Source organism: Zootermopsis nevadensis, unplaced genomic scaffold, assembly GCF_977971745.1.
Source record: "Zootermopsis nevadensis isolate Lab colony 2312 unplaced genomic scaffold, Znev_1.0 Znev_ptg000046l, whole genome shotgun sequence".
Taxonomy (NCBI): Eukaryota; Metazoa; Arthropoda; class Insecta; order Blattodea; family Termopsidae; genus Zootermopsis; species Zootermopsis nevadensis.
The window spans coordinates 629,169-655,969 of record NW_028259178.1 but is presented as its reverse complement, the minus strand read 5'-3'; the positions used below and the strand labels follow the sequence as shown (position 1 = coordinate 655,969).

At 40.9% G+C, this 26,801-nt stretch overlaps 2 protein-coding genes across 2 annotated transcripts in view; one reads left to right on the top strand and one right to left on the bottom strand.

The window, feature by feature from the left end:
- Use1 (Vesicle transport protein Use1) overlaps positions 1-26,801 on the top strand; it is a 216,326-nt gene that overhangs the window by 6,650 nt on the left and 182,875 nt on the right. The gene's annotated exons all lie outside the window — the stretch shown is intronic.
- LOC110840339 (PBAN-type neuropeptides) lies at positions 6,731-9,641 on the bottom strand. The gene is made up of 3 exons (XM_022085296.2): positions 9,508-9,641; positions 7,792-8,034; positions 6,731-7,014 (listed from the first exon to the last, which is right to left on the bottom strand). The coding sequence occupies exons 1-3, from the start codon at positions 9,590-9,592 to the stop codon at positions 6,782-6,784; spliced, it is 561 nt and encodes a 186-aa protein (XP_021940988.2). The 5' UTR covers positions 9,593-9,641; the 3' UTR covers positions 6,731-6,781.

Below are 26,801 nucleotides of genomic sequence, written 5' to 3'. Positions count from 1 at the left end.
GCACCAAAATTGTAATAAATCTTTGATACTTTTTATTAATCGTAATAGAAATTTTCAGGAACTTAAACGATTAGCTTGATATTATTCTGTTCTCGAATTCTCACTGCTGTCATGTTTATAAAGCTGTTCAGATATAATAGCTAGAAAGTAAACAATTGCGATTATTTCGAGCTCAATGCTCATTCGACTAATCGATACTCACAGTCATTCGACCCAATTAGAACCCTTATGGCCACATAAATTTGTTCAAGGAATGGACATTTGTGTGGTCAGATGACAGCGTTTGATTCACATTCAGGAAATTTCCGGGTTGAATTTCACTGCGGTTGTGTTGGACAGCGGACAAGGCTTATCACAAATGAAGCTTAACGTACATTCCCATAACCATCGGTTTTGAATTTTGACTTTGGAGCAGCTATTCTGACCTCAGATTCGCGTGGTTTTCTTCAGTGGCTCCATTCGGAATAATTCTACTGCATTTTATATTTCTAGTAGCGAGGCAAGACAAGATTTAAGTGGGCCACGGCGTTTGCCGTACATAATCAATCATCAACATTTGATACAGCGTAGTTAAATACCTTGACCTGTGAATAAATTAATAAACGGAGCTTACGTTTCGTTAACATCTGTTCATGCGACGTCACTCAGAGACGACGGGAGGCACAGAGGACTTGGGCCACACTTGCGCCGACCGTCGCGTACAGCGGAGCGTCCTATATGCTTCATATTAACTGCTGCTCTGTCATAAATCCAAGCCGTAAAGTTTTCTTGTTTCTGCCATGTTTCTTTCTGCTATCATAAATATTTGCTTTTATCCACCTATAATGTCGGACACGGAGATTAAAATTAGAATATTATGTTTATTAAATCTTCATCATAGCTCGTCGATTCACGTCTCTCATTTCGTCTTGCAGATGACTCGCTTGTCCACCGTCAGCGGTAAAGCAGTTGCTCGACGATTCCACCGTCCTTACCCCCAACCCCATACCACCCCAGAAATTCTCCAGCGCACAGTGACGGGGCCCTCTCTTGGACGTCCTGGCTTCAAAAATATATTCGATACAAACATGTTATGTAATGTGTGGTATATTTTATATTTAAGTTTTTATTTTAATTTTTAATATTATTGTATCCTGTTACGACACGCTCGAATTCTGACGAGTGTGTAATGATACAGTTCTAATGATATCACAAGAAAATGAAGTATTATATCAGAAGTAGCTAAATCTTTGACGAATTACAAAAATTATAAATCCTGAGTGGTTAATAACTCGAAACATTGCGTACGAAAGCAAAGACATGACATAAACAGCACGCGTAGACCTAAGTGAAAAGTTATTTGTTCATAAATTGTTGCGTGGAGACTGACAACAATCGATATATTTAATTAAATAAACAAAATGACGCGGAGCCACAATTTAGTCTGGTTTCTTGGTCCCGTGTCCTCCCCGGGCTTCTTAAATTCCATTACTCACAAAATTCAACTTTATTTTTCAGCTTTTATCCATCTCACTTACCATTTTGTCTCTGTTCGCGCTGGCGGATTGATATTTTGCAGATAGATTTGAGTCCCGTTACGTCACGAGGCTCGAATGAACTTAAGTTCTCGTGCGTTCAGGGTACAATGTCGCGAGTGGAGTCACGTCCACCTGTCGTACGCCTGCAGAATCGTATTTAGACCACACGCCACGTCAGTGAGCCGGAGAAGTGGTCGAAGACGCAAGGAGAAGCATCTCTGTGTTTTCTCTGCCAGAGGGATGAAATACCTTAGCTCCCTGCAACGGCATGTCTTCAAATTGCGCAAACGTAGATTTCCAAAATGTTTCCTTCATTCCATGTACATTTCAATAAGCATTACCTGCATAAAACTTATTTCGGAGAAGATTTGAGACTTTTCCTAATGTTACGTAATGTGTTATGTTCTGAGCACTTTCTTGTGATCTGTCATTTACAAATATAAAATTCGTCTTCTCGAATGTCCATAAGAGAAGCACATCTGTGTAACCTAACCTAACCTAACCTAACCTAACCTAACCTCACCTAACCTAACCTCACCTAACCTAACCTCACCTAACCTCACCTAATCTAACCTAACCTAACCAAACCTAACCTAACTTAACCTAACCTAACCTAATCTAATCTAGCCTAACCAAACCAAACCTAACCTAACCTAATCTAACCTAACCTAATCTAATCTAGCCTAACCAAACCTAACCTAACCTAATCTAACCTAAACTAACCTAACCCAACCTAACCTAACCTTACCTAACCTAACCTAACCTAATCTAATCTAGCCTAACCAAACCAAACCTAACCTAATCTAACCTAACCTAACCTAACCCAACCTAACCTTACCTAACCTAACCTAACCTAACCTAATCTAGCCTAACCAAACCAAAGCTAACCTAACCTAATCTAACCTAACCTAACCTAATCTAACCCAACCTAACCCAACCCAACCTAACCTTACCTAACCTAACCTAACCTAATCTAATCTAGCCTAACCAAACCAAAGCTAACCTAATCTAACCTAACCTAACCTAACCTAACCTAACCTAATCTAATCTAACCTAACCTAACCAAACCTAACCTAACCTAAACTAACCTAACCTAACCTAACCTAACCTAACTTAACCAAACCTAACTTAACCAAACTGAATCCCTCAGTAGTCTTGGTAAACCTGGGACTGACGCTCAGTTTGAGTCGACTTACGTTTTCTTAATAAAAGTTTTTGAGCTCTGGGCAAAACTCATAAAGCTTCCATTCCTGCTGCTGATGTTTGTAGTTGCACGAACATCGTGCGTCCGCCGTTATATTTAGGCGTTTCGGGTTTACTAGCTGAAGGAAGAAGTGATTTTGTTGCCCGGTTATCGTGTTGGGCTAGGACGTAGGTGGTCATAAGATCGGGTCCCACACGGATCACAGAACTTTATCATTATATTATTTGTAACTGTACTATTATAATTATTCCATCCATTCACCACTGTATAGGGTATTTACTTCTATGTGCCTGAGGAAAACCTTGCAGCAGCTATTTCTGAAATACATTTTGTTATTAATGCGTGTTACGTTTATTATATAGTTTTTTAAGGCAGTATTATATATGCTATATATTTCTTATATATTATCTTCGAGTATCCATTGCCAAACTTCGCTCCCACCTCAGAAGTTCGCACTCCCGCTATTCCGTCATGATTCTGTACATTTAACAACTAATACGTCTATGATTTATCATATTTGCGCAAATTGAGTCTTCAAAGACTTGTAGAATATTTTTGCTCTGATTTTTGAAAATGGAGTTCCTATTGGAGCAAATCTTTCTCGCGAATAAAACTAGCAGTAGTCTCAAAATAATTTTGCTCTATGATTATGTTTATAAACTTCATCTTATACTGGGTTTCTAATTGCCCTCCATCCACAATTGTCCTCCTGTTATGTCAACAACACAATTACTAACAGATATATTTGTGTAATTTATGTTTCATGCAAGTATATCTGAGATATATATTCTCTTTCAACCATCCAGGCAGTAATTTTGATATTTTATACGTGGGTGTCCATTGATGTCGTTTAGAGCTGGGTGTGTCACTTGGTTTATTTGTGTAAATTAATTAAAACTTTTAATTATGGTGGTTAATACTGTATATTTATATACTCATTAACATCGTGTATCATTAATTAATGAATTATTTTACTTTAAATGCAGGGACTTTATACAAATTCTTTAAAGCACTGACAGAGTTAGATGAAATTGTCATTTTGTAGAAGGGATTACTGTTTTATGAGTAAGTTGACTTAATATTTTTTTAATCGAATGATACTCGATTCATATCGGAAAATTCTTGTAGCGTGTGGCGGTGAGTCAAGCAGATTCAGCCGGGAGCCTGGAGCACGCGGTGAACGCTTTCTGTAATGTACTGCGTGTTGTTGTTCCATTAATGTATTTCCTTTATTCGATTTTGTGACTTAAAAACTTACTTGTCTTAATTTGGCTTTTAAAAGTGAATAACATTTTCTTTGTAATAACATTTTGAGAATGCAGTGATATTCCGTATGTGCTGGTAATTTACTTATGGTCGTTTATGGAAAATCTGCACTTTGGTAAAGAGTTATTTCCCAAAAGAAATATTAATAATGACAATATTCATTAAAAGTTTTGTCCCAAACCTTTTTTTTTTCTGAGGGCAATACAAAATTCAGCCTCGATCAGTATCCGATGCCACGTGTCCAAGTGCACAGTAGTTCTGTACGCTGATTGGTGTCCTCAGTGGTGTGTTGTTCTGGGTTATGGTAATGATTAAGAACACACAATTCTTAGGACTGTAGGTATGTATCGTAGGGAGTAATTCTGCTAGTGATCTGCCCGCAACTCCTGTTGTATGATTGGAATTATAAGTGTGTAATAATAATAAGTTTTTCGTAAGAAGCCGTGTTTGGCGAGTACCTGTCACCACGGCGTGGAGCGTCTTCAGTTTTCGGAGGTTAGGTACGAATATATTGAATAAGCACTCGCGGACAGCCGACAAGGGATCGTCCTCAAGCTTGGGGGTTGGGCGTGAGGCTAACAATCTTTCACCGTAAGAAATTGTCTTGTTTAGAAATATATAATCAAGCCTCGGAAATGGATGGACTCTTTGGCACCAGGCCTGAGGGGACCCATCAGCTATCGGCATATGCTGATGATGTTAATTTATTGGGGGACGATATGAATACAATAAAGAGGAACGCAGACGTTTTACTAGAGGCTAGTGGACAAGTGGGGCTGGAAGTAAATTCAGAAAATACTAAGTACATGTTGGTATCTCATCGTCAGCAGACAGGCGGGAAAAATTATCTTAGGGTGGCTAATAAGTCCTTTGAAAGGGTTACAAAGTTCAAATATTTGGGAACAACAATAACAAATCAAAATGACACTCGTGAGGAAGTTAGGAGGAGATTAAATTCTGGAAATGCTTGCTACTTCTCAGTCCAAAATATTTTGTCTTCCCGTCTGATTTCTAAGAACCTGAAAATTAAAGTATACAAAACAATAATCTTGCCTGTTGTTTTGTATGGGTGCGAAACATGGTCTCTCACTCTGAGGGAGGAACACAGATTGCAGGTGTTTGAGAATCGGGTGTTGAGGAGGATATTTGGGCCTAGGAGAGAAGACGATGGGGCGTGGAGAAAACTGCATAATGATGAGCTTAAAAATCTGTACTCCTCCCCCAATATTGTCAGGGTGATTAAGTCGAGAAGAACGAGATGGGCTGGGCATGTAGCGCACATGTATGGGACAACAGGTGTGCACCGGGTATTGGTTGGGAAGCCTGAGGGGAAGAGACCTCTGGGGAGACCTAGACGTAGATGGGAGGATAATGTCAGGCGGGATCTATGGGAGATAGGAGTTGAAGGAGACTGGATTTTGTTGGCCCAGGACAGGGTCCGGTGGAGGGCTTTGGTTAATTCGGTGATGAACCTTCGGGTTCAATAAGCCATCTGGTTGGTTGGGTCCAGTATTTGGGAAGCCTAAGGGGAAGAGACCTCTGGGGAGACCTAGACGTAGATGGGAGGATAATCTCAGGTGGGATCTATGGGAGATAGGAGTTGAAGGAGACTGGATTTTGTTGGCCCAGGACAGGGTCCGGTGGAGGGCTTTGGTTAATTCGGTGATGAACCTTCGGGTTCAATAAGCCATCTGGTTGGTTGTTCCACTATTTGGGAAGCCTGAGGGGAAGAGACCTCTGGGGAGACCTAGACGTAGATGGAAGGATAATCTCAGGCGGGATCTATGGGAGATAGGAGTTGAAGGAGACTGGATTTTGTTGGCCCAGGACAGGGTCCGGTGGAGGGCTTTGGTTAGTTCGGTGATGAACCTTCGGGTTCCGTAAGCCATCTGGTTGGTTGGGTCCACTATTTGGGAAGCCTGAGGGGAAGAGACCTCTGGGGAGACCTAGACGTAGATGGGAGGATAATCTCAGGCGGGATCTATGGGAGATAGGAGTTGAAGGAGACTGGATTTTGTTGGCCCAGGACAGCGTCCGGTGGAGGGCTTTGGTTAGTTCGGTGATGAACATTCTAGTTCCCTAAGCAATATATTTAGTTAGTTGTAACGTAAGGAGTCTACAGATTTCTCCTTGAGAAGGTAATTGTCGCTCGGATAGCCAAAAAATTCACAGCTTGTCATGGTTTCCAAAATTTTGTTAGTGTGTTCACAGAAGCCAACCAATGAACCATATCCAAACTACACCCTACATAATAATTTTAATATTATCTCACCATCTACGCCTAGGTCTGCAAGTGGCGTCTTCTCTTCATGCGTTCTTTGGTGAGTTACGCTAACGTCGAACACGTCATAGGAACTTAATTGGATTGAGGTTCGGTTCTGTTCATTGCTGCCATAATTATTTCTGATGAGAACCATATCGCCTTTTTTTTTTTTTCTTTTTTTTTTTTTCAAATTTATTTTTGTTTCGTTTGAACATACAAGTTTCTGTCTGCCAAGCAATTTCTTCATACGGATTTTAAGATTCTTGCGTTGTTCGTAACTGTTGTTTATGTCACACAGTTCAGAGATGCATTCGGTGCTGGTGTTCTGGGTCGCAAATCCGTGTGGACGTTTAGGTAGGTACCGACGTTTCGTACGAATACGGTGTCTCCTACAAGTCCACACGTCGTTACCACCCAGAGGACAGACATCAGGAAGGAGTTCGGCGCGCCGAGGTCTGGAAGGCGATAGACTAGTGGTGATTAGTGAGTGTAAGCGGTTTTATTACGACGTCCAGGTTACAGAAGGGCTAACTAGTGATGTGGGGGTGTCTGCTTCTTCTCGTGGGGTACGCTGCGTCCCAGGCGGGGGGAGTAGACGTCGTGGGGCAGGCGATCACGCCCCATCCGCGGTCTGAAGGGCACCAGGCGACGCCCCAGTCTGGGGGCGAACGGCGGCGACCTCTGCTCCATCATGTCGGCGTCTTCCTCCTCATTGGAGTCACGACCCAAGCGAGGGACGAAGCCTTCTATGTGCCTCTTGCCTCCTGCAAACAGCAGCACCAAGTTATCGCCTTTCTGGCCCCATTGCCAAATTCTGTGCTGTTCTCTATCAAGCGTTTGTCGTCCTCGAAGTGAGTGTACACACACAGAGGATGGCTGTCTTCTGGGTTGCAGCTCCGCCGTGTTATCTGGTAGAAGTTTACCAACGTTTCGGAGGTCCTTTCCGCCTCCATCATCAGGGCGATGATCGGTACAACCCACAAGACAGTCATCTTAGGACTCACATAAATGTTAAACATGGAGAGAATGAATGGAATGAATTTCCTGTGCTCGAGTGTGATCGTGATACGGCCAGAATCAGACTCTTGTCAGGCAAATTAAATATTATACGCGTATATAGAAGTTCTGTTCTAGACGCGAGACGTGTGATACATTCAGCTCTGACGTCATCACCGAAATGATTTTTCGCTTAAATTTCGTATTTGCTTTTGTCAGCAAAGTAGAAACCGGCTCGAGTCAGCTGATCGGGGGCTGATGTTCGTTTGGAAAATTAAGCTTTAAACTTTTCTGCTTCAACCACGCAACTTTAAAACGTCAAAGAAAAAGTTCTTTGTGCCGTGCGTCACTTGCGTTCACGCGTCCCGTGTTTTCTTTTAATCCGCGGAACAATAATTTCACCCCGAAGGGTATAAACTCGTGTGGTTTACAGTGGGTTCATCATCTGACATCCGTTGACAAAAATCAAAATTTTACTGCAAATGCTGGCATGTCGCTTATTGACCAAGGGCCGCCATGTTTGTACTGTCTCATGCTGCACCTACCTCTGAGAGGAAGCAGGGCCCACGGAGTGTCCTTGAGTAGTTCCATTACCTCCTCCACCCTGATGTCGGCCACGTCTTCCGGGAAGTCGTCGACTGAACGTTTCTCTCTTCGTCCCAGTCGAGGTCCGAACCACATCCCAGTCACCTCTGGTTCCCCCCTCTTCGCCGCCAGAGGGTCGTCCCCTAACCCCTCCAGACCCAGGAGGAGCCCGTCCTCCAGTGGATCTGAGCTCAGCCGGAAACCTGGAACCGAACTTCAGACGTGGGTACAGCGCGGATCTCGCAGTCACTCAGCTAATCACTAAATTTCGAGAGACAGGACTTCCCAAGAGCCGTATGACTCCTGTCCGCACGCATTTTAATATTATCCTCTAGCCGTACACTCTCTGGTTTTGCAAGTCGCGTCTTTTATTAACGACTTCCGATCAAAATTTTGTTAGTGTTTCTCTTTTCCCCGTTCCTAGTGCGTTTCCCGACCACCTCACCCCCTTTCACCATCAACTTCTTGCGTCTTCATTCCGTGACCTGATCTTAAGTTGAAAGGTCAAGCGGTCTCTAATCCGGGGAGTCGGGGTCTTGTTCAGACACTCGACAGGAACGACTGGACGTCTTTTCACGGCCTTTAAAATTTCTCACACAAAATAATCGGAGTTTTATATCGCATTTCGAGAACGTCGGTCAGATAAATAGAATCCGTGGTGAGACTGGACTTACGTAAATAAATATATAATAAATCAACTTCAAGGTTTTCTCCCCTGCGGACAGCCTAAAGGACGAGTAACTGGTTAACTTAATTTATATTCATACTTTATGTCGGTATCGGAACATTAAGTTTTATGAGATGGTAAAGTTGCGTCATATTGTGATATAATAAATATATATTATTTAAATCTTGTCCGTCTAATCACAATAAATTCTTATTAAATATTAAAATATTACAATAATTAGCATTTAAAATATTTAAAATATTATTCATATATATCAAAAATGAAAAATGATGGTCTAATGTAAATCGAATATTTCGATAAAGAACATCATTTGATATATTTTAAATATTTTAAATGTTAATTATTGTAATATTTTAATATTTAATAAGAATTTATTGTGATTAGACGGACAAGATTTAATATATAATATATATTAAGTTTTATTGAATAAAAATTTACTTGGATATTATCCATCGTCTAGTAATAAAACGTAAAACGACGTTTCGGAGATGGGACTCTATCTCCGTCTTCAGGTTCCTACACAGTTGGAGATAGGGATTAGCTCTATCTAGTGGGCCCAACTGTGTAGGAACCTGAAGACGGAGATAGAGTCCCATCTCCGAAACGTCGTTTTAAGTTTTATATTTACTAGACGATGGATAATATCCAAGAAAATTTTTATTCAATTGACTCTTCACCATCGTCAAGAAGTTTTAGATTTGATATTAAGTTTTATGTTTAACGACACTGTATCAGCTGATAAAGGATTTATAAGCTTCGTATTTTTATAAGTTGTCATATTTAAAATTAATTTCCGGATAGATGATTTTTGATAAAATTCGAATTGGATTGAGCCGGCTCCGCGTTCCTATGCTACCGTGAAAGAGTTACTGAAACGTCGGTTTTATGACAAAGACTATTTCCTACATCACGAAGTTACGTACTTTATCTGATTTGTGTCCGTCTGTCTGAGTTCCTTAGACAAAGTCCGTGAGGGAGAGTTACGTACCATCGCAGGAGGCCAGGGCGACCACCAGACACAAAAGAACGATTGTGTGGATGAGATGCTGCTGGGTGCTGAAGTCGGTCCTCATGGTTGAGCACTGCGAAGAAACCCTGAGATGCGACGCCCTTTTATACGAGTCCAAGGCGATTTCAGGGCGCGTGAAACTGTCACACCTCGTCGTCTTCTCGACAGGGGGCGCGCGACGCCTACACGCCACGCAGAAAACGTTGGACCTCCGCGCGTCGGAACTCCGAGGTCTTGGGCGGAGAAACACCCAATTTCGAGGGTTTTAGCCCAGGCTGGATCCAGACGACGTGATATTTCTTTAGAGAAATGTCCGAAAGTCGGCGATAGACATTTCTACATCCAGATTCACGACTTTATAGAATCCAACATGGCTGTTGCGCGAACTTCAGAGTGTTTCTCAATTTACAAGAATTTGCGAGTAATGACGAAAATGTTCGCCTTAAGTCATCACCACGTCAAATCGCGTCTTTCTGGTCGGAAGAGGCGATCTCTAGATATGGACGGTAACTGCGAGGAAAAGTTGCGGACGTCTGATAAGGGGTGGTCCTCTAAGTGGGGTGTTAAAAATCTTTCGCGGTGAATGACTTGTTATTGAATCTTACACACAATGTCTGGCTCGTGTTATTTATTTGATACGACATAAAGGACGGAAATAATAATATTAAAATGGATCTTATAGAATTGAGATATGAAGGTGGTTTACGCCAGTCGCTTGGCACGAGATTTTGTGTCTGCGGTGCTGGAATTGTTTCTCCGATTTGTAACCTCGTCAAGGAATGAATTTGATTTCAGAAATCGTAATTTGATTTGTTTCAAAATCCTCTGGAGGGATCAGGGTCTATGTCAATTACATAAACCCTGATGATGGAGACAGAGCGAGTCTCCGAAACGTCGGTTTCTAACTTATCGCTGACACGGATAATCGCCCGAGAGGATTTTGTTTTGTTATCAAAATACGAATCTTAGGACTGGAGAATTACAAGCTTTAGGGAGCCAAATTCTGTGCCAGCGATTTCTTGTGCTGGAAATGGGCGAATGTGAGCTACAGGACGTTTCAGAGTTGGTACAGTTTTTGAGGCTCTGGTGAGCTCTCAAGAGACGTTCTCTTTTCCTGTTGAAGTCGATCTAACTTCGATTTCCGTTCCACAGGCGCTGGTTTTAAAGTCTCAACGTGCGAATACCAGGCATTTCGGGATTGCACATTTTAAATTTCTCACAAAACGTCCTCCCTCTGGGCTGAGGCCAAGCCCAACGCGTCATAACTTGTAAAATATCCTCTAATTTAAATATCCCCTTTGCATTGTCTGCCTCTGATTGCAGTTCAGACAATAACGTTACTTCTAGACGCAGAGTTTACAATTGAACCTGTGCACATGTTTCATAATCACCGTACCAGAACACAAGATGCCCGTATGAACTAGAAATTCGAATTATAAGCAGCCATTTGCTATTTTCGTACTTGCTAACCCACTTCGGATTTCAACCTGAAGTCCGGGTATTATGACATGTCCTTCCGGATGGTTGCCCGTTCACTCCGTCAAATCCACCTTGTATAATTATGTCCCATTCACCGCTATACAAATACTAGAGTTGATAAAATGCCTTTTAGCTCAGTCAGTATAGTGACTGACTGCGGGTTGGACGACCGGGGTTCGATCCCCGACGGGGACAGAGGATTTTTTCCTCTAGCCTCTGGGGCCCACCCAGCCTCCTCTACAATGGGTACCGGGGTCCTTTCCAGGGGGTAAAGCCGGCCGAGGCGTGATGCTGACCACTCACCCCATCTGTTGCCGAGGTTAAGAATTAATAGGAGCTGTACCTCTCTCCCCCCAAGCGCCTACATGGAGTATAGTGAAACAGCTTTAATTTTTCTTTAATAAGACGTAAGCTAACCAAGCAACATGGCGCTCTGTCACCCAGAAGTGGGGTAGACGAGGCTCTGGATTTGAAGACGACGACGTGGAGTGACCTTGAGCGTGTGACGTGCCTGGGGAAGAACGTCATTTGTTTGAAAATGAAGCCCACAGTTCTGCTTTCAGTTCTGAAATCCTCTATTCAAAGAAGTTGTGTTTCAATTTCGTTTGCGTGGGCTACTGGCTGGCTGTTCGGTTGTTTTACGACGCAATTTAGCAACGAAATGACAGTGCATGAGACCTAATTTAAGAAACGAGGAAGTTTGCGGATAACCGGATGGAATATGAAGTCGGTTCGTGCCCGAAGGAAGGCGAGACGCTTACCGCTGCGATAACCCACTGTGTCTCTGGATGTCAGAGGGGGAGAATGTGTCGGACTGAATAGTAGAACGTGCAAGGAAATTGCTTACACCACGCCGTGTGATGAATAACGAGACGTGGCGTGGATTACATCGATTACAATTAACATGGCGGACTGTTTTGTCTTAAGGCTACGCGGTGCTGTATCAGGTCAGCTCTTACGACCGAGGCGTCTTCGTGGTGTTCCTCAGTACGCGCAAAACTAAGTCTGGCCGGGGACCTGAAGTGACCCCACTTGTCTGCAGTGTATTTGTCATAAGCGACGTTTCGGGAGTTGGCGCTACTCCCTTCTTCAGGTCACCGGTTGTCGTCTTACTGACAGTCCGAGACAAATACATAAACTTTTGAGTGTTACTGTAGTTCACTGAAGACAATTTGAAAATGAAGAAAGGAGTTCGTGGTCGTGAACTGTACCTCAGACAATAGGCAATTTGGAACGTAATATTTAATAATAATAAATCAGCCTTTCTCAAATAACCACGGAGAATCATCTTCAAATAGAAAAAAATATCACGCTTTTCTAATTCATTGTACAGAGACTTCTTCTTATATCGCATGATAATAACTTCTGTACTAGATAGAGCGTCATTTAAGGAACATTAAAACAAACCAATCAGGTGCACACATTATGAATCGGTTGATGAGATGGAGTATCTTTAATCATAAGAAATTAAAACGGCGTTGGGAGACGTGAGGTTTGTTACAGACACTGCGTTACAATCTCAAAGAAAGAAATCGATTCTTTGATCCCGTGCGTTTTCTGTCTCGAGCTGGCTGACCCGGGGATTACTCCAGGACGCCCTGGACGACGGTGCAAATTATTAATAAAAGATGGCGTCATTTATCTTACATAGACACTAGATGATAAAGTTGCGTCATATTGTGATAAATATATATTTGTTTAAATCTTGTCCGTCTAATCACAATAAAATCCCTATTAAATATTAAAATATTACTATAATTAACATTTAAATATTTAAAATATATTAAATGATATTCTCTATCGAAATGTTCGATTTACATTAGAACATCACTTTTTTACACGACATGTTTCAGTTCTAAAAGAACCATCTTCAGGTGTATAAAATTATATAAACTTAAATATTTAAGAAATTATATTCACAAGTAATTAACATTGGATATTGTTGTCTTGTCTTTAATTACTAATGTTTTATTAAAATAATACAAATTTCTCTAAATTGGAGTAAATTTTGTATATTGCAATTTCCTGGCGCTCATGTGGTTACAGCTTTCTATACGTGTGGTATGTGTGTAGATATTGAAAGGAATTGTGATGAGGACGAGGGGTCTCAAGGAATATACGGGAAGCAGATGGTGAGGCTTCTTTTGCACAGATGAGGCGAATTCTCTTGTCTTGAAAACTGATGGATGACGCTGCCCTATTCTCGGAGAACCGTACTTTATTGTTTATTAAGATACACAAAAACGTATATATATATTTCTAATAACACTTCTTGTAGGTAGCTCGATGACTCGTCTGTTTCTATGTTTAAATTATTACGTTTGATGAAACGTGTCTTCTCGATCGAAGAACCAAGACTTCAGAGAGCGCCCCGAAACCAGGATGACTCTTAAATACTCCTGTATTACGTAATTGTTATTGAATTTGACTTAAATGCGGCGATCTCATTCGTTCCCCATAAAGGCGGGAAATCGCATATAAGTTGTATTCAAATTCAATTGGTCATCGCAGTGAGGCGATGGTCGTAATGCAGTCGTCACCCCACATCTGGAAAGGGTTCATTCCACTTCTGGGATGGCTTAAGTATAAATTGTGCAACCTTTGTTTATTTCATGCTCGGGAAGAGAAACTTCAAGCTTTCTTCAAAATTAATACGTTTAACAGGCCAAAGCCTGGTTTACCCTTCATCTCAAGGTTCAGTCCTTTTGGGAATCGAACTACGAACCTGGACTGACACATAAGTTCCTTATATTAACCTATCCCATCAGTTGTCTTCCTCAGAATCGCCGACATAACCTCTTCTTTTATATATCTGGTATGTTTTTTAAATTAAAATTTCTCAATATATTATTTTGTTTTCTATCTCTAATATTTATTTAATCTTTATTATTTAATTTACAGACAGATTATAAAAAAACCACTACAAACATTTCACCCACGCAAGATCACGCTATACGCGAAATACATTTACGAAACAACATTGAATGTGATAACAAAGTACAATTGATCTAGAAGAGGATAACTTTCCGATATTTAATGGACATCTGACGAAGGATTGCATTTAGAATATTACATTTAAATTTATATCGATTATACACCTGAAGATGGTTCATTGAAAACCGAAACATGTCGTGAAAAAAGATGATGCTCTAATTGTAAATCGAACATTTCCATAGAAATAGCATCATTTTAATATATTTTAAATATTAAATGTTAATTGTTGTAATAATATTTTAATATTTTAATATTTAATAAAATATTTTATTGTGATTAGACGGTTAAAATTAAACAATTATAATCATCACAATATGACGCAACATTATCATCTCTTCTTTTATGCTGAAAGCCCTGAAACCTCATAACAGGTACCACATTAGTTCGTTCACTGGACAGGCCCTAACTTATAATCATTAGCTCCTGAAACTGTCATTGGTAACCTAGCCGACAGAATTCAGACAGTCACATTTCCTTGGCAATTTTATGTTTAAATTACATCAGAAAAATATTTTTGTTTACAGAAATATGATTCATGTTGTTACTGGTACGTCAATGTGTTTAGTAATTAATTCAATGTAGTGTGTCCACTGATAAAGTTGAACGCAGCTGTCACTCACCGGGTCTCGGCTGGGACTGCATGACACGCCGCTAAGCGTTGAAATGTATTTCAAGTATCGCTCTATGAAAATGATAACATCGACGCACATTAACCACCGAAGCCTTCAGAAACGGAACTCATGAGTAACTGACGGGGTAAATGGACCAGTTAATGTAACTCACACGCACAGAATAGATAAGTTACTGTGGCAATTTCGATTTGCCGGAATAAATCCCCGTACGCGACTCCAGTTAAAACTGACTCACGCTGCCTTAACATGTCCCAACGGGGATTTGGTCTGAGAGCAATTGAGTGAATATTTCGACGGTCGGACAGACAGACTACAACAGAAATCAGTGTTATTGAGCTGTAGACGCAGGATGCATGGCAATTAGCACCCAGGGGGGGGATATTTTGTTTCCCGTGTGTAGATCCGAGATCTTGGCGTCAGACGGACTCCGGTTCGAAGCCCGGCTGACGAATGACTCTCCCGCTGTTTTTCCAGGAACATGCCGGGAGAATGTCTTAAAATAGGCCACTACCACATCCTTATTTACGCTTCCATATTCGTTAACATCTCATCTTACTTCATGATGTAAGATTCGTCATCGAAATTTCGTACTCTGTATTAGATGTGCTCTAATGGAGAAAGTGATTGGATGGTTATTATGAAAACTGCGTACTGAGGAGTTCCATAATCTGTACTCCTGATAAAATGAAGAAGAATGAGATTGGAGGGAAATGTAGCACGCAAGATGAGAAATGCGTGAGCTTGCGTAATTATAGTACGAAGATATGAACGCAGGAAACGACTTGGGACACGCAGGTGCAGATGCGAGGATAATATTAAAATGGATCTTTGAAGACATTACGTACAAGGACGTGGACTGGATTAATCTAATTATAGGGGACAGTGAACACGACACCGAAGCTTCGAAGGCGAGCTGAGCAACTGTTAGCTTATCAGAAAGAACTCTGCTTAGTTTGATTTGTAGTATCACGATGTCTGACTGTCCATTTGCCTGTCACCAATAAGAACTCTCATCTAATTGACGGATTTTCATGAAACTTGATACACGCGAACAGATGGTAGGACGCCCCATTTAAATTTCCTACCCTGAAGTATTGTGTTTTCTTCGCGGTGCGGACTGAATTCTTTAATATTATTTGAACGAGTCTCTGCTCTAAGTGGTTAATTAATTATCAGAATAAATTATATTATTTCCTTAATCAGCGTTAACCAGTCGATCTTTGTAATGGTGATGCGTTGTGTTTTCTTCGCGGTACGGACTGAATTCTTAAATATTATTTGAACGAGTCTCTGCTCCAAATGGTTAATTAATTATCAGAATAAATTATATTATTTCCTTAAACAGCGTTAACCAGTTGATCTTTGTAATGGTGAGGCGTTGTGTTTTCTTCGCGGTACGGACTGAATTCTTAAATATTATTTGAACGAGTCTCTGCTCCAAATGGTTAATTAATTATCAGAAGAAATTATATTATTTCCTTAATCAGCGTTAATCACTTGATCTTTGTAATGGTGAGGCGTTGTGTTTTCTTCGCGGTACGGACTGAATTCTTAAATATTATTTGAACGAGTCTCTGCTCCAAATGGTTAATTAATTATCAGAATAAATTATATTATTTCCTTAATCAGCGTTAACCAGTTGATCTTTGTAATGGTGATGCGTTGTGTTTTCTTCGCGGTACGGACTGAATTCTTAAATATTATTTGAACGAGTCTCTGCTCCAAATGGTTAATTAATTATCAGAATAAATTATATTATTTCCTTAATCAGCGTTAACCAGTCGATCTTTGTAATGGTGATGCGTTGTGTTTTCTTCGCGGTACGGACTGAATTCTTAAATATTATTTGAACGAGTCTCTGCTCCAAATGGTTAATTAATTATCAGAATAAATTATATTATTTCCTTAAACAGCGTTAACCAGTTGATCTTTGTAATGGTGAGGCGTTGTGTTTTCTTCGCGGTACGGACTGAATTCTTTAATATTATTTGAACGAGTCTCTGCTCTAAGTGGTTAATTAATTATCAGAATAAATTATATTATTTCCTTAAACAGCGTTAACCAGTTAATCTTTGTAATGGTGAAGAGATGTGTTTTCTTCGCGGTACGGACTGGATTCTTAAATAATATTCATACGAGCTTCTGCGTCAAATGTTTAATTAATTATCAGAATAAATTATATTATTTCCTTAAACAGCGTTAACCAGTTAATCTTTGTAATGGTGAGGCGTTGTGTTTTCTTCGCGGTACGGACTGGATTCTTAAATATTATTTGAACGAGTCTCTGCTCCAAATGGTTAATTAATTATCAGAATAAATTATATTATTTCCTTAAACAGCGTTAACCAGTTAATCTTTGTAATGGTGAGGCGTTGTGTTTTCTTCGCGGTACGGACTGGATTCTTAAATATTATTTGAACGAGTCTCTGCTCCAAATGGTTAATTAATTATCAGAAGAAATTATATTATTTCCTTAAACAGCGTTAACGAGTTGATCTTTGTAATGGTGAAGTGTAGTGTTTTCTTCGCGGTACGGACTGGATTCTTAAATATTATTTGAACGAGTCTCTGCTCCAAATGGTTAATTAATTATCAGACTAAATTATATTATTTCCTTAAACAACGTTAACCAGTTGATCTTTGTAATGGTGAGGTGTTGTGTTTTCTTCGCGGTACGGACTGGATTCTTAAATATTATTTGAACGAGTCTCTGCTCCAAATGGTTAATTAATTATCAGAATAAATTATATTATTTCCTTAAACAGCGTTAACCAGTTAATCTTTGTAATGGTGAGGCGTTGTGTTTTCTTCGCGGTACGGACTGAATTCTTAAATATTATTTGAACGAGTCTCTGCTCCAAATGGTTAATTAATTATCAGAATAAATTATATTATTTCCTTAAACAGCGTTAACCAGTTGATCTTTGTAATGGTGAGGCGTTGTGTTTTCTTCGCGGTACGGACTGAATTCTTTAATATTATTTGAACGAGTCTCTGCTCTAAGTGGTTAATTAATTATCAGAATAAATTATATTATTTCCTTAAACAGCGTTAACCAGTTAATCTTTGTAATGGTGAAGAGATGTGTTTTCTTCGCGGTACGGACTGGATTCTTAAATAATATTCATACGAGCTTCTGCGTCAAATGTTTAATTAATTATCAGAATAAATTATATTATTTCCTTAAACAGCGTTAACCAGTTAATCTTTGTAATGGTGAGGCGTTGTGTTTTCTTCGCGGTACGGACTGGATTCTTAAATATTATTTGAACGAGTCTCTGCTCCAAATGGTTAATTAATTATCAGAATAAATTATATTATTTCCTTAAACAGCGTTAACCAGTTAATCTTTGTAATGGTGAGGCGTTGTGTTTTCTTCGCGGTACGGACTGGATTCTTAAATATTATTTGAACGAGTCTCTGCTCCAAATGGTTAATTAATTATCAGAAGAAATTATATTATTTCCTTAAACAGCGTGAACGAGTTGATCTTTGTAATGGTGAAGTGTAGTGTTTTCTTCGCGGTACGGACTGGATTCTTAAATATTATTTGAACGAGTCTCTGCTCCAAATGGTTAATTAATTATCAGACTAAATTATATTATTTCCTTAAACAACGTTAACCAGTTGATCTTTGTAATGGTGAGGTGTTGTGTTTTCTTCGCGGTACGGACTGGATTCTTAAATATTATTTGAACGAGTCTCTGCTCCAAATGGTTAATTAATTATCAGAATAAATTATATTATTTCCTTAAACAGCGTTAACCAGTTAATCTTTGTAATGGTGAGGCGTTGTGTTTTCTTCGCGGTACGGACTGGATTCTTAAATATTATTTGAACGAGTCTCTGCTCCAAATGGTTAATTAATTATCAGAATAAATTATATTATTTCCTTAAACAGCGTTAACCAGTTGATCTTTGTAATGGTGAGGTGTTGTGTTTTCTTCGCGGTACGGACTGCATTCTTAAATGTTATTTAGACGATTCGCGCTCATGCAAATTATCTGCCGTTGAAGACGCATGTTTCGACTTGGTTTGTCTAATCGTAAGACCTAGAAGATGGTAGAATAATTTTACGATGTCTAACCAAGAACTGGGGTCAGAGGGCGTAGACTGCAGTCTTCTGATTGTAGATAGGGACCCATAGCTGGCTGTTGTGAGCACGGTAATGAACATTCCAGTTCAATAAAGGACGGTTAATTTATGGACTAGCTGAGCTGCTATCAGCTTCTCCAGACGTGCTCTGGTCCATGAAATTAGGTCAGTTATCAGTAATTTGATATGACGACGCAAATAATGTTTTTATGATGGGCGCAGGATATATTCGATGCAGTTCCGAGCGTAGCAAATGAGAATATCTTTACGAGGTGTCGAAGCAGAACTTGGGAGAAGTTTTTTTTAAACTCGGAATCTGCAGGCGACAGTTTGCAGATTCTACAGAAAACGTTTAAGGCGTTCTTTTCGCCACATAGGACGGGCCCGATATCAGGCAGTTCATATTGCCACTGATAGATGCCAGCACGATCTTTTCGGCTGACAGACTCCACAAACAGAGAAGGCAAGACAGACGGTCGGAGCTTTCTAATTCGTTGTCTTTCGCGTAAGGAAATTCTGATAAACAAATTATCAAATGTACGCACAGCCTGACACGTCAGATAAGTTATTGACTGTAGATTTTCATTCTTTGAATTTCCACCCCGGACGATCTGTTTTAAAGAGGCAGGAACTACAAAGCAAGTGATTTTATCAAAATATTTGCTGGTATTTATTTTGTAAATAATTAGGAAGGTATGTAATCTAGAGGCCTGTAGAAGAAGGGGTAAATTTCGATAAATTTAAATCGGGAGATCTGCAGAATAAACGTGTAGTAGCCATTTGGAATTTGGAAAGCATCTGAGCATTACATTTAAGATAAGACTTTGGTATAAAGTTGTCACGAAAACCAGAAAATGCAATTCCTGCGTGGAAGATGGCACAAGTGTCAGTCCTTTTTGACGGTTGTCATGGCTACTGGGATGCGCCCCTCTGTACACCGCCAACCCCGGACTCTGCCCTACAAAAGCCACAGAACGGAAATTCCGTTTGTAGTGTCAGAAGGACCCCCCCCTCCCCCACCCTCGGCTGGCCGCCATCCGTCAACGTCTTTGGCAGTGAAAATGCACCGTTAAACATTGTAATCAATTCCGATACTGACCCATTCCATTTATATTTTAATCAGATGTTCAAAGTACTCCTTGGAATATCCAGTTGGAAAGAAACTCACAAAAAACCAATCCTACTTAAGTAATAAACTATATATATATATATATAAGGTAGTATATTTGCGTCATATTGTGAATTAGGTTAATATTTTAATATTTTCCGTCAAATCACAATTTTAATAAGATAATAAAGTATAAAATATTTAAAATATTTAAACCTTGACCCGACACAGTAATACTTCTAGATGTCTTCCGCCAGACACGTCATGTCTCTATCAACTCATCACCGACTAATATTGAACATCAGATGAACCACGCCATATAAAAAAACAATACCTTCGTTCTAATATATAAGAGTAATCTGATAAGAACATTTCAATAAACTGCATAACATTGTAAATGATTGTAATTCGAGTTTTAAATTTTACCAATCTAATTTATACCTGAGGACGGTTAAATATAACCGAAACATGTCGTAAGAGTCGTTCCAATTTGTAAATCGATCATTCGATGCGGAACGTGAAATGATATTTTAAATATTTTATATTTTATTATCTTATTAAAATTGTGATTTGACGGAAAATATTAAAATATTATATATATATAATTATACACATATATATATATATATATAGAGAGAGAGAGAGAGAGAGAGAGAGAGAGAGAGAGACGGGGAGAGTGTTAGGTTGTTAACTTGGGGTTCGCAGTGCAAGTAGCGATATTTTATGTCCAAACACTTGTGATAAATTACCCTTTTACCGGGATCGGTCTTGATTTTCAAGTACAAACATTACGAGAATAGGCTTCAAGCTTGATATGCACCTTATTTAAAATTTCGCGTAGAATAAACTTTTATATTTAAACGTTATGGAGATTTTATTTCGAACCAAGGGACTTCTTCGTGTTATATCGGACCTATCATCGACCTACAGAATTTCGCTGTATACGAGGTGCGATCGGAAAGTTTCAAGACTGTGTCAATAGAGGGCGAACCGGATGTAGTACGAGCTTCTGCCGCTAGGGGATGCGGCCTACATTCATAATGAATCAGTGTGCCAGCCGGCATCATCGAATTAGATGGTTAACGCCAAATTTCGCCAAAATCAGTTGTGTAGTGTCGGAGATGAAACATGCGAGCGGACGGACAGAGGGACAGTGTTTCTCCGTTTTCATTTCATACTTAAAGGTGGCGAAGACTTGCGATGTCCATCGGCAAGGAAGGTTTGTGGTCCGGAGAGCTGGTATCGAACGAGGGTCGCCCGGGTCATAATGACACTGCACTCTGACCCGAATGAAGACCTTTGAAGCTGAGAGGAGGACTCGCTCGTGGTCCGTGAAGATGAAGAACTGCTTTGTTTCGGATTCCCAGAGTCTCCGGCGGGCGCGGAGCGGTGACCCCTTGTCCCTCTGACGCCACTAACGCGTGTTCTGCTTGTCCATCTTCGAGCTTTTCATTTGCTTCTGTTTTTGGTCTCTCCCCCCCCCCCCCCCCAAGTCTGTTCTCTGACTGCGCCGACAACTAAAAGCTTTCTTACATCTCAGCTCGACACTTATCAATTTCGTTTTGTGACAAATTAGTTTATGAAGCTCTCGTTCTGTCTGCATTCCTCTCTGTTAGGGATTTTTTTGTGTTCGTTTTCTTAGTTTTTATGAAACGTTTTTTTAAAAAAAATAATCGGTTTATGTGTTGTACAGTTTAGTGCAAAGAATTTAAAGCAGTCGTCACCCGCGTGTTGACCTTCGAACGGCCCCAGTGGCGTAGGGATTGGTTCGCGTAACATCAGCTTGGATAAGGCGATTTTTGGTATTTTAATATTCTGGTGACAGCCACGGTGGTCTAGCGGTTAGAACGCTGGCCTTGTAATCCTGGGGTCTCGGGTTCGAATTTATAACTTGTGTTGGGCAAGGCCGTGGTCTAGGCAACACGGAGTTTTCCTCCGTGGCATCCCAACAATTACTTCATTCACACACAGAAGAAGGCAATGGCAAACCACTTCTGGATCATCTGCCAAGAACGTATATGAACAGGTCCCAGTCCGAGAAAAGGATGGAAGGATCCTGTTCATATGGACCTGTCGTCAGACAGAACACTAAATAATAATAAGATGAGGTGGTCTAGCGGTTAGAACGCTGGCCTTGTAATCCTGGGGGTCTCGGGTTCGATTCCCGAATTTATAACTTGTGTTGGGCAAGGCCGTGGTCTAGGCAACACGGAGTTTTCCTCCGTGGCATCCCAACAATTACTCCATTCACACACAGAAGAAGGCAATGGCAAACCACTTCTGGATCATCTGCCAAGAACGTATATGAACAGGTCCCAGTCCGAGAAGAGAAAAGGATGGACGGATCCTGTTCATATGGACCTGTCGTCAGACAGAACACTAAATAATAATAAGATGAGGTGGTCTAGCAGTTAGAACGCTGGCCTTGTAATCCTGGGGTCTCGGGTTCGAATTTATAACTTGTTTTGGGCAAGGCCGTGGTCTAGGCAACACGGAGTTTTCCTCCGTGGCATCTTAACAATTACTCCATTCACACACAGAAGAAGGCAATGGCAAACCACTTCTGGATCATCTGCCAAGAACGTATATGAACAGGTCCCAGTCCGAGGAAAGGATGGAAGGATCCTGTTCATATGGACCTGTCGTCACACAGAACACTAAATAAATAAAATAAAAATATTCTGGTCGTGTTTTTCGAATTAATTTTCTCTTTTGCCGACCGTGGCCTACGAAAGGACGTTTTGTGTTTCGTTTTAAATTCGTACGTAGAAGTGAACATTCGAAATTCAGAATACCAAATCGATGAACAGATAAATAGTTATTTTAAAAAAAAGTCAGATTAAAGTTCCCATTTTTTTAAATAGTTAATTATGTTCTTACTTTCTGCAAGTTGATTGCGCGTGTCTGAAGACAGTCTTCAGTCGGAAAGTAATTAGACTTATGTATGCTACACTGTCCGTTGTCTACAGCATTCCTTGATACGCACGACGTTTCGGGAGCTCTGTCTGTCTCCGTCTTCAGATGATTACATGAAAATTTATTTTTATTTTAATATTTCTTGCAGCCGTCAAATATTTCTTTATAGTTCGCTTATTTTTATTAAATTATATTATATGTTCAAGGGACGGAACATTTTACGCAGATTTCGTAAATAACAATAGTAACAAATCTGACAGCGTAGTGCCATCCGTCCTGAAGAAGGTAGTACAGTTGTCAGCTTGCTGAAAAGGGTCGTAATGAGACTGAGCTGCTCCTGGCTGATCCGCGTAAATCACGCCGCTAATTGGCTGTGGGAGCTGTTGGCCACGTGCTGGCGCCCTCTCCTTGCGAACACGAGAGGTCAGGACGGGTCACGCCTCTTCCGTTCCGCGTCTTTTCATTATTATTATTCATCTTTATCTCGTTTCGTCTTCGCCGCCAACGCATTTATCAAGAGGATGGCTGTTGTGCCATGTTGTCTGGTAGATTGCCCTGATGATGGAGGCAGCAAGTTCCTCTGAAACGTCGGTAAACTCCTACAAGACTACGCGGCGCAACGTCCCAGAAGACAGACAGCGACCCGAAGGCTCATCTGACGACGTCATCGTGTTTTTATGTTTTTCCTCAGTCTTTCTTTAACTTATCAACCCTTAATTTACTGGCGAGAAATTCGGAAGAGGAGCTTCCTGGACGCCTTTCCGAGAATCAGCAGCTCCGTAAAGTTCATTTTTAAAATTTAATCTCTGAACCCTCGTGGTTCCTCTGCAGGTCTGGTCTCATCGCTGTCAACTTGTAGTGCATGAACAGAACGAGATGTGATGGGCAATGCATGTAGCACACGCTGTCTGAGGAATGGTGCCTTCGATGTGGCCCTTCACTTGTATCCGTTGGAATCGAACCCCGGACATTTCCAATGTTAGCTTAACGAGATACGAGCTCGTGGTGGGAAAGGCAAGGCGCCTATTTATGTGACGCGGAGTGTGATCATGTTCCCCGCTGCGTATGGATCAGAAATCGATTTTAATAAAATTCAATATTGGAGAATTTTTGGAAAAATTGTCGAACCATTTCAGTTCTATATTTGATCGGAAAATGTAAACGACCGCTTTATACAAGTTTTGGCCATATCTAAAATACGAGGTGCGATCGGAAAGTTTCAAGACTGCGCCTATAAAAACCCGTACACTTATCTCAGGTATTAAATTCATCCATCACCCTCGAAGTAGTTCCCCTGGGAGTGAACACAACGATCCCAGCGCCGCTGCCAAGCCTGGAAGCATCCCTGGAAATCTTTCTTTGTCAGCCTGTCAAGCACCATCTGCGATTCTGCCTCAATCTCTTCTATCGTCTCAAATCTCCTTCCCTTTAGCTGAATTTTCATCTTTGGGAAGAGGAAGAAGTCACACGGAGCTTAGAAAGGAAGTTGGGGTCGGTTCTTGCAAGATCTTTGAGCTCCTGACAAACGAGAAGTCGATTCTCCTTCTGGTCCTCGGACAGGATGCGTCGCATGTGGAGTTCTTCCTTTAGAATCGGCTGACAGGTCCCATAGCCTATCCCAACAATGTCGCACAAGTCGTTGATGGTACGACGTCGATCTTCGTGACATTTTCGGGCGTTGTGCTCGAAGATGGTCGTCCAGAGCGCTCGTCATCATCGACAGAGGTTCGGCCATTTTTAAAATGTGAATGCCACACAAAAGTTTGTGCACGACCCATTGCGGACTCCCCAAATGCTTGCTTTAGCATTTCATAGGTTTCCGTAGCCGTTTTGGCGAGTCTTTGGCAAAATTTGATGCACACTCTTTGTTCATGAAAATCCGCAATCACAGGAGGGTCGGTGTAATGCACTACCAAAACGCCCGTAACTAAGAAACAAATGCTAATTCGATGATGCCGGCTGGCACACTGATTCACTATGAATGTAGGCCGCACCCCCTAGCGGCAGAAGCTCGTACTACATCCGGTTCGCCCGCTATTGACACAGTCTTGAAACTTTCCGATCGCACCTCGTACTTTGGGGGGCGGAATGCTAAATAACGCAATTCCTTGTGTTTATTTGCAGAAACGTTACACATAAATTGCGTAAATGTGTTTTGTTTTCGCTCCGATAAACATTCAGTGTTGACTAATTAGAACTGAGCTTGGTGATCAAGGATTACGTCATGGCCCAGTTCGGTTAGACTTTCGTCCTACATTTTAGCCGCCGCGTTTAAGACGCAAGACACCCCCGTGGTTACCTGACTGTAGAATTTAAGCCGAAATTTCGTGTGTACGAATCGTATATCACGCAACGTGTTTATACGTTGTCCAGCGTAATTTTAAGAAAATGAAAGAATCACTGTCAGCAAAAGTTGGACATAAACGCAAGGCGTAATCTAATTTTGAAGTCTGTGTGATTCAGGACCTGTCAAATGGCGAGTTAATTACTTTTGCCGTGACGTAACAGCCAACTTTTCCCAGAGCGCACGTGTGCATTTGCTGCCAGATCTCGAAAGAGTTTTAGTAAAGGATCCGCAGTTAATATAAAGGAAAACAAAGAGGGAATGAGAAGACAGAGGAACCGGCCATCTGGTTCTTTTCACCTGACGATAGACGATCTCGTTTATTTGTGTAACGGCGTGCTCCTGTCTTTATGTATCGGTTGCTGGAATGTTCGCTCTGACACGTCGGACGCTGCTGGAAGCCGCTGGCTCTGTAGGACGGAGCAGCCAGGGCCTACCCTGACAGAGACTTTACAGTTTCACAAATGAAGGACCGCCGTTAACTCAATAGAATCGTCACGACGTAACTGTGTATTAATGACTTAGTTCGTGTCCGACATGTTTCGGTCCACCAGGACTATTAACTAACTGGATGGCTTACGGAATCCGAAGGTTCATCACCGAATTAACCAAAGCCCTCCACTGGACCCTGTCCTGGGCCAACAAAATCCAGTCTCCTTCAACTCCTATCTCCCATTGATCCCGCCTGAGATTATCCTCCCATCTACGTCTAGGTCTCCCCAGCGGTCTCTTCCCCTCAGGCTTCCCAAATAGTGGACCCAACCAACCAGATGGCTTACGGAACCCGAAGGTTCATCACCGAACTAACCAAAGCCCTGTCCTGGGCCAACAAAATCCAGTCTCCTTCAACTCCTATCTCCCATAGATCCCGCCTGAGATTATCCTCCCATCTACGTCTAGGTCTCCCCAGAGGTCTCTTCCCCTCAGGCTTCCACATCTATTGCCCCATCCACGCGCGCTACATGCCCCGCCCATCTCATTCTTCTCGACTTAATCACCCTGACAATATTGGGGGAGGAGTACAGATTTTTAAGCTCGTCATTATGCAGTTTTCTCCACGCCCCATCGTCTTCTCTCCTAGGCCCAAATATCCTCCTCAACACCCGATTCTCAAACACCTGCAATCTGTGTTCCTCCCTCTGAGTGAGAGACCATGTTTCGCACCCATACAAAACAACAGGCAAGATTATTGTTTTGTATACTTTAATTTTCAGGTTCTTAGAAATCAGACGGGAAGACAAAATATTTTGGACTGAGAAGTAGCAAGCATTTCCAGAATTTAATCTCCTCCTAACTTCCTCACGAGTGTCATTTTGATTTGTTATTGTCGTTCCCAAATATTTGAACTTTGTAACCCTTTGAAAGGACTTATTAGCCACCCTAAGATAATTTTGCCCGCCTGTCTTCTGACGACGAGATACCAACATGTACTTAGTTTTTCCTGAATTCACTTGTAGCCCCACTTTCAAAGCACTGGGACCATTACCAGGAATAAATATATCACTGCTTATAACATATGACGATGTTTAAGTGTGTAGTGTTATGACGCGTACTTAACCTTTAAATATTAGTGGTAACTATATATACCAATAAGGGCTAAGTTATTAACTAGTTATGTCAGCTTAAATTTATCAATTTTATTCTGTCTAAAGCGACTAAAATTTTCTGTGGCTCTGACGAAAAGGACAGACGAAGGTCTTAAAAG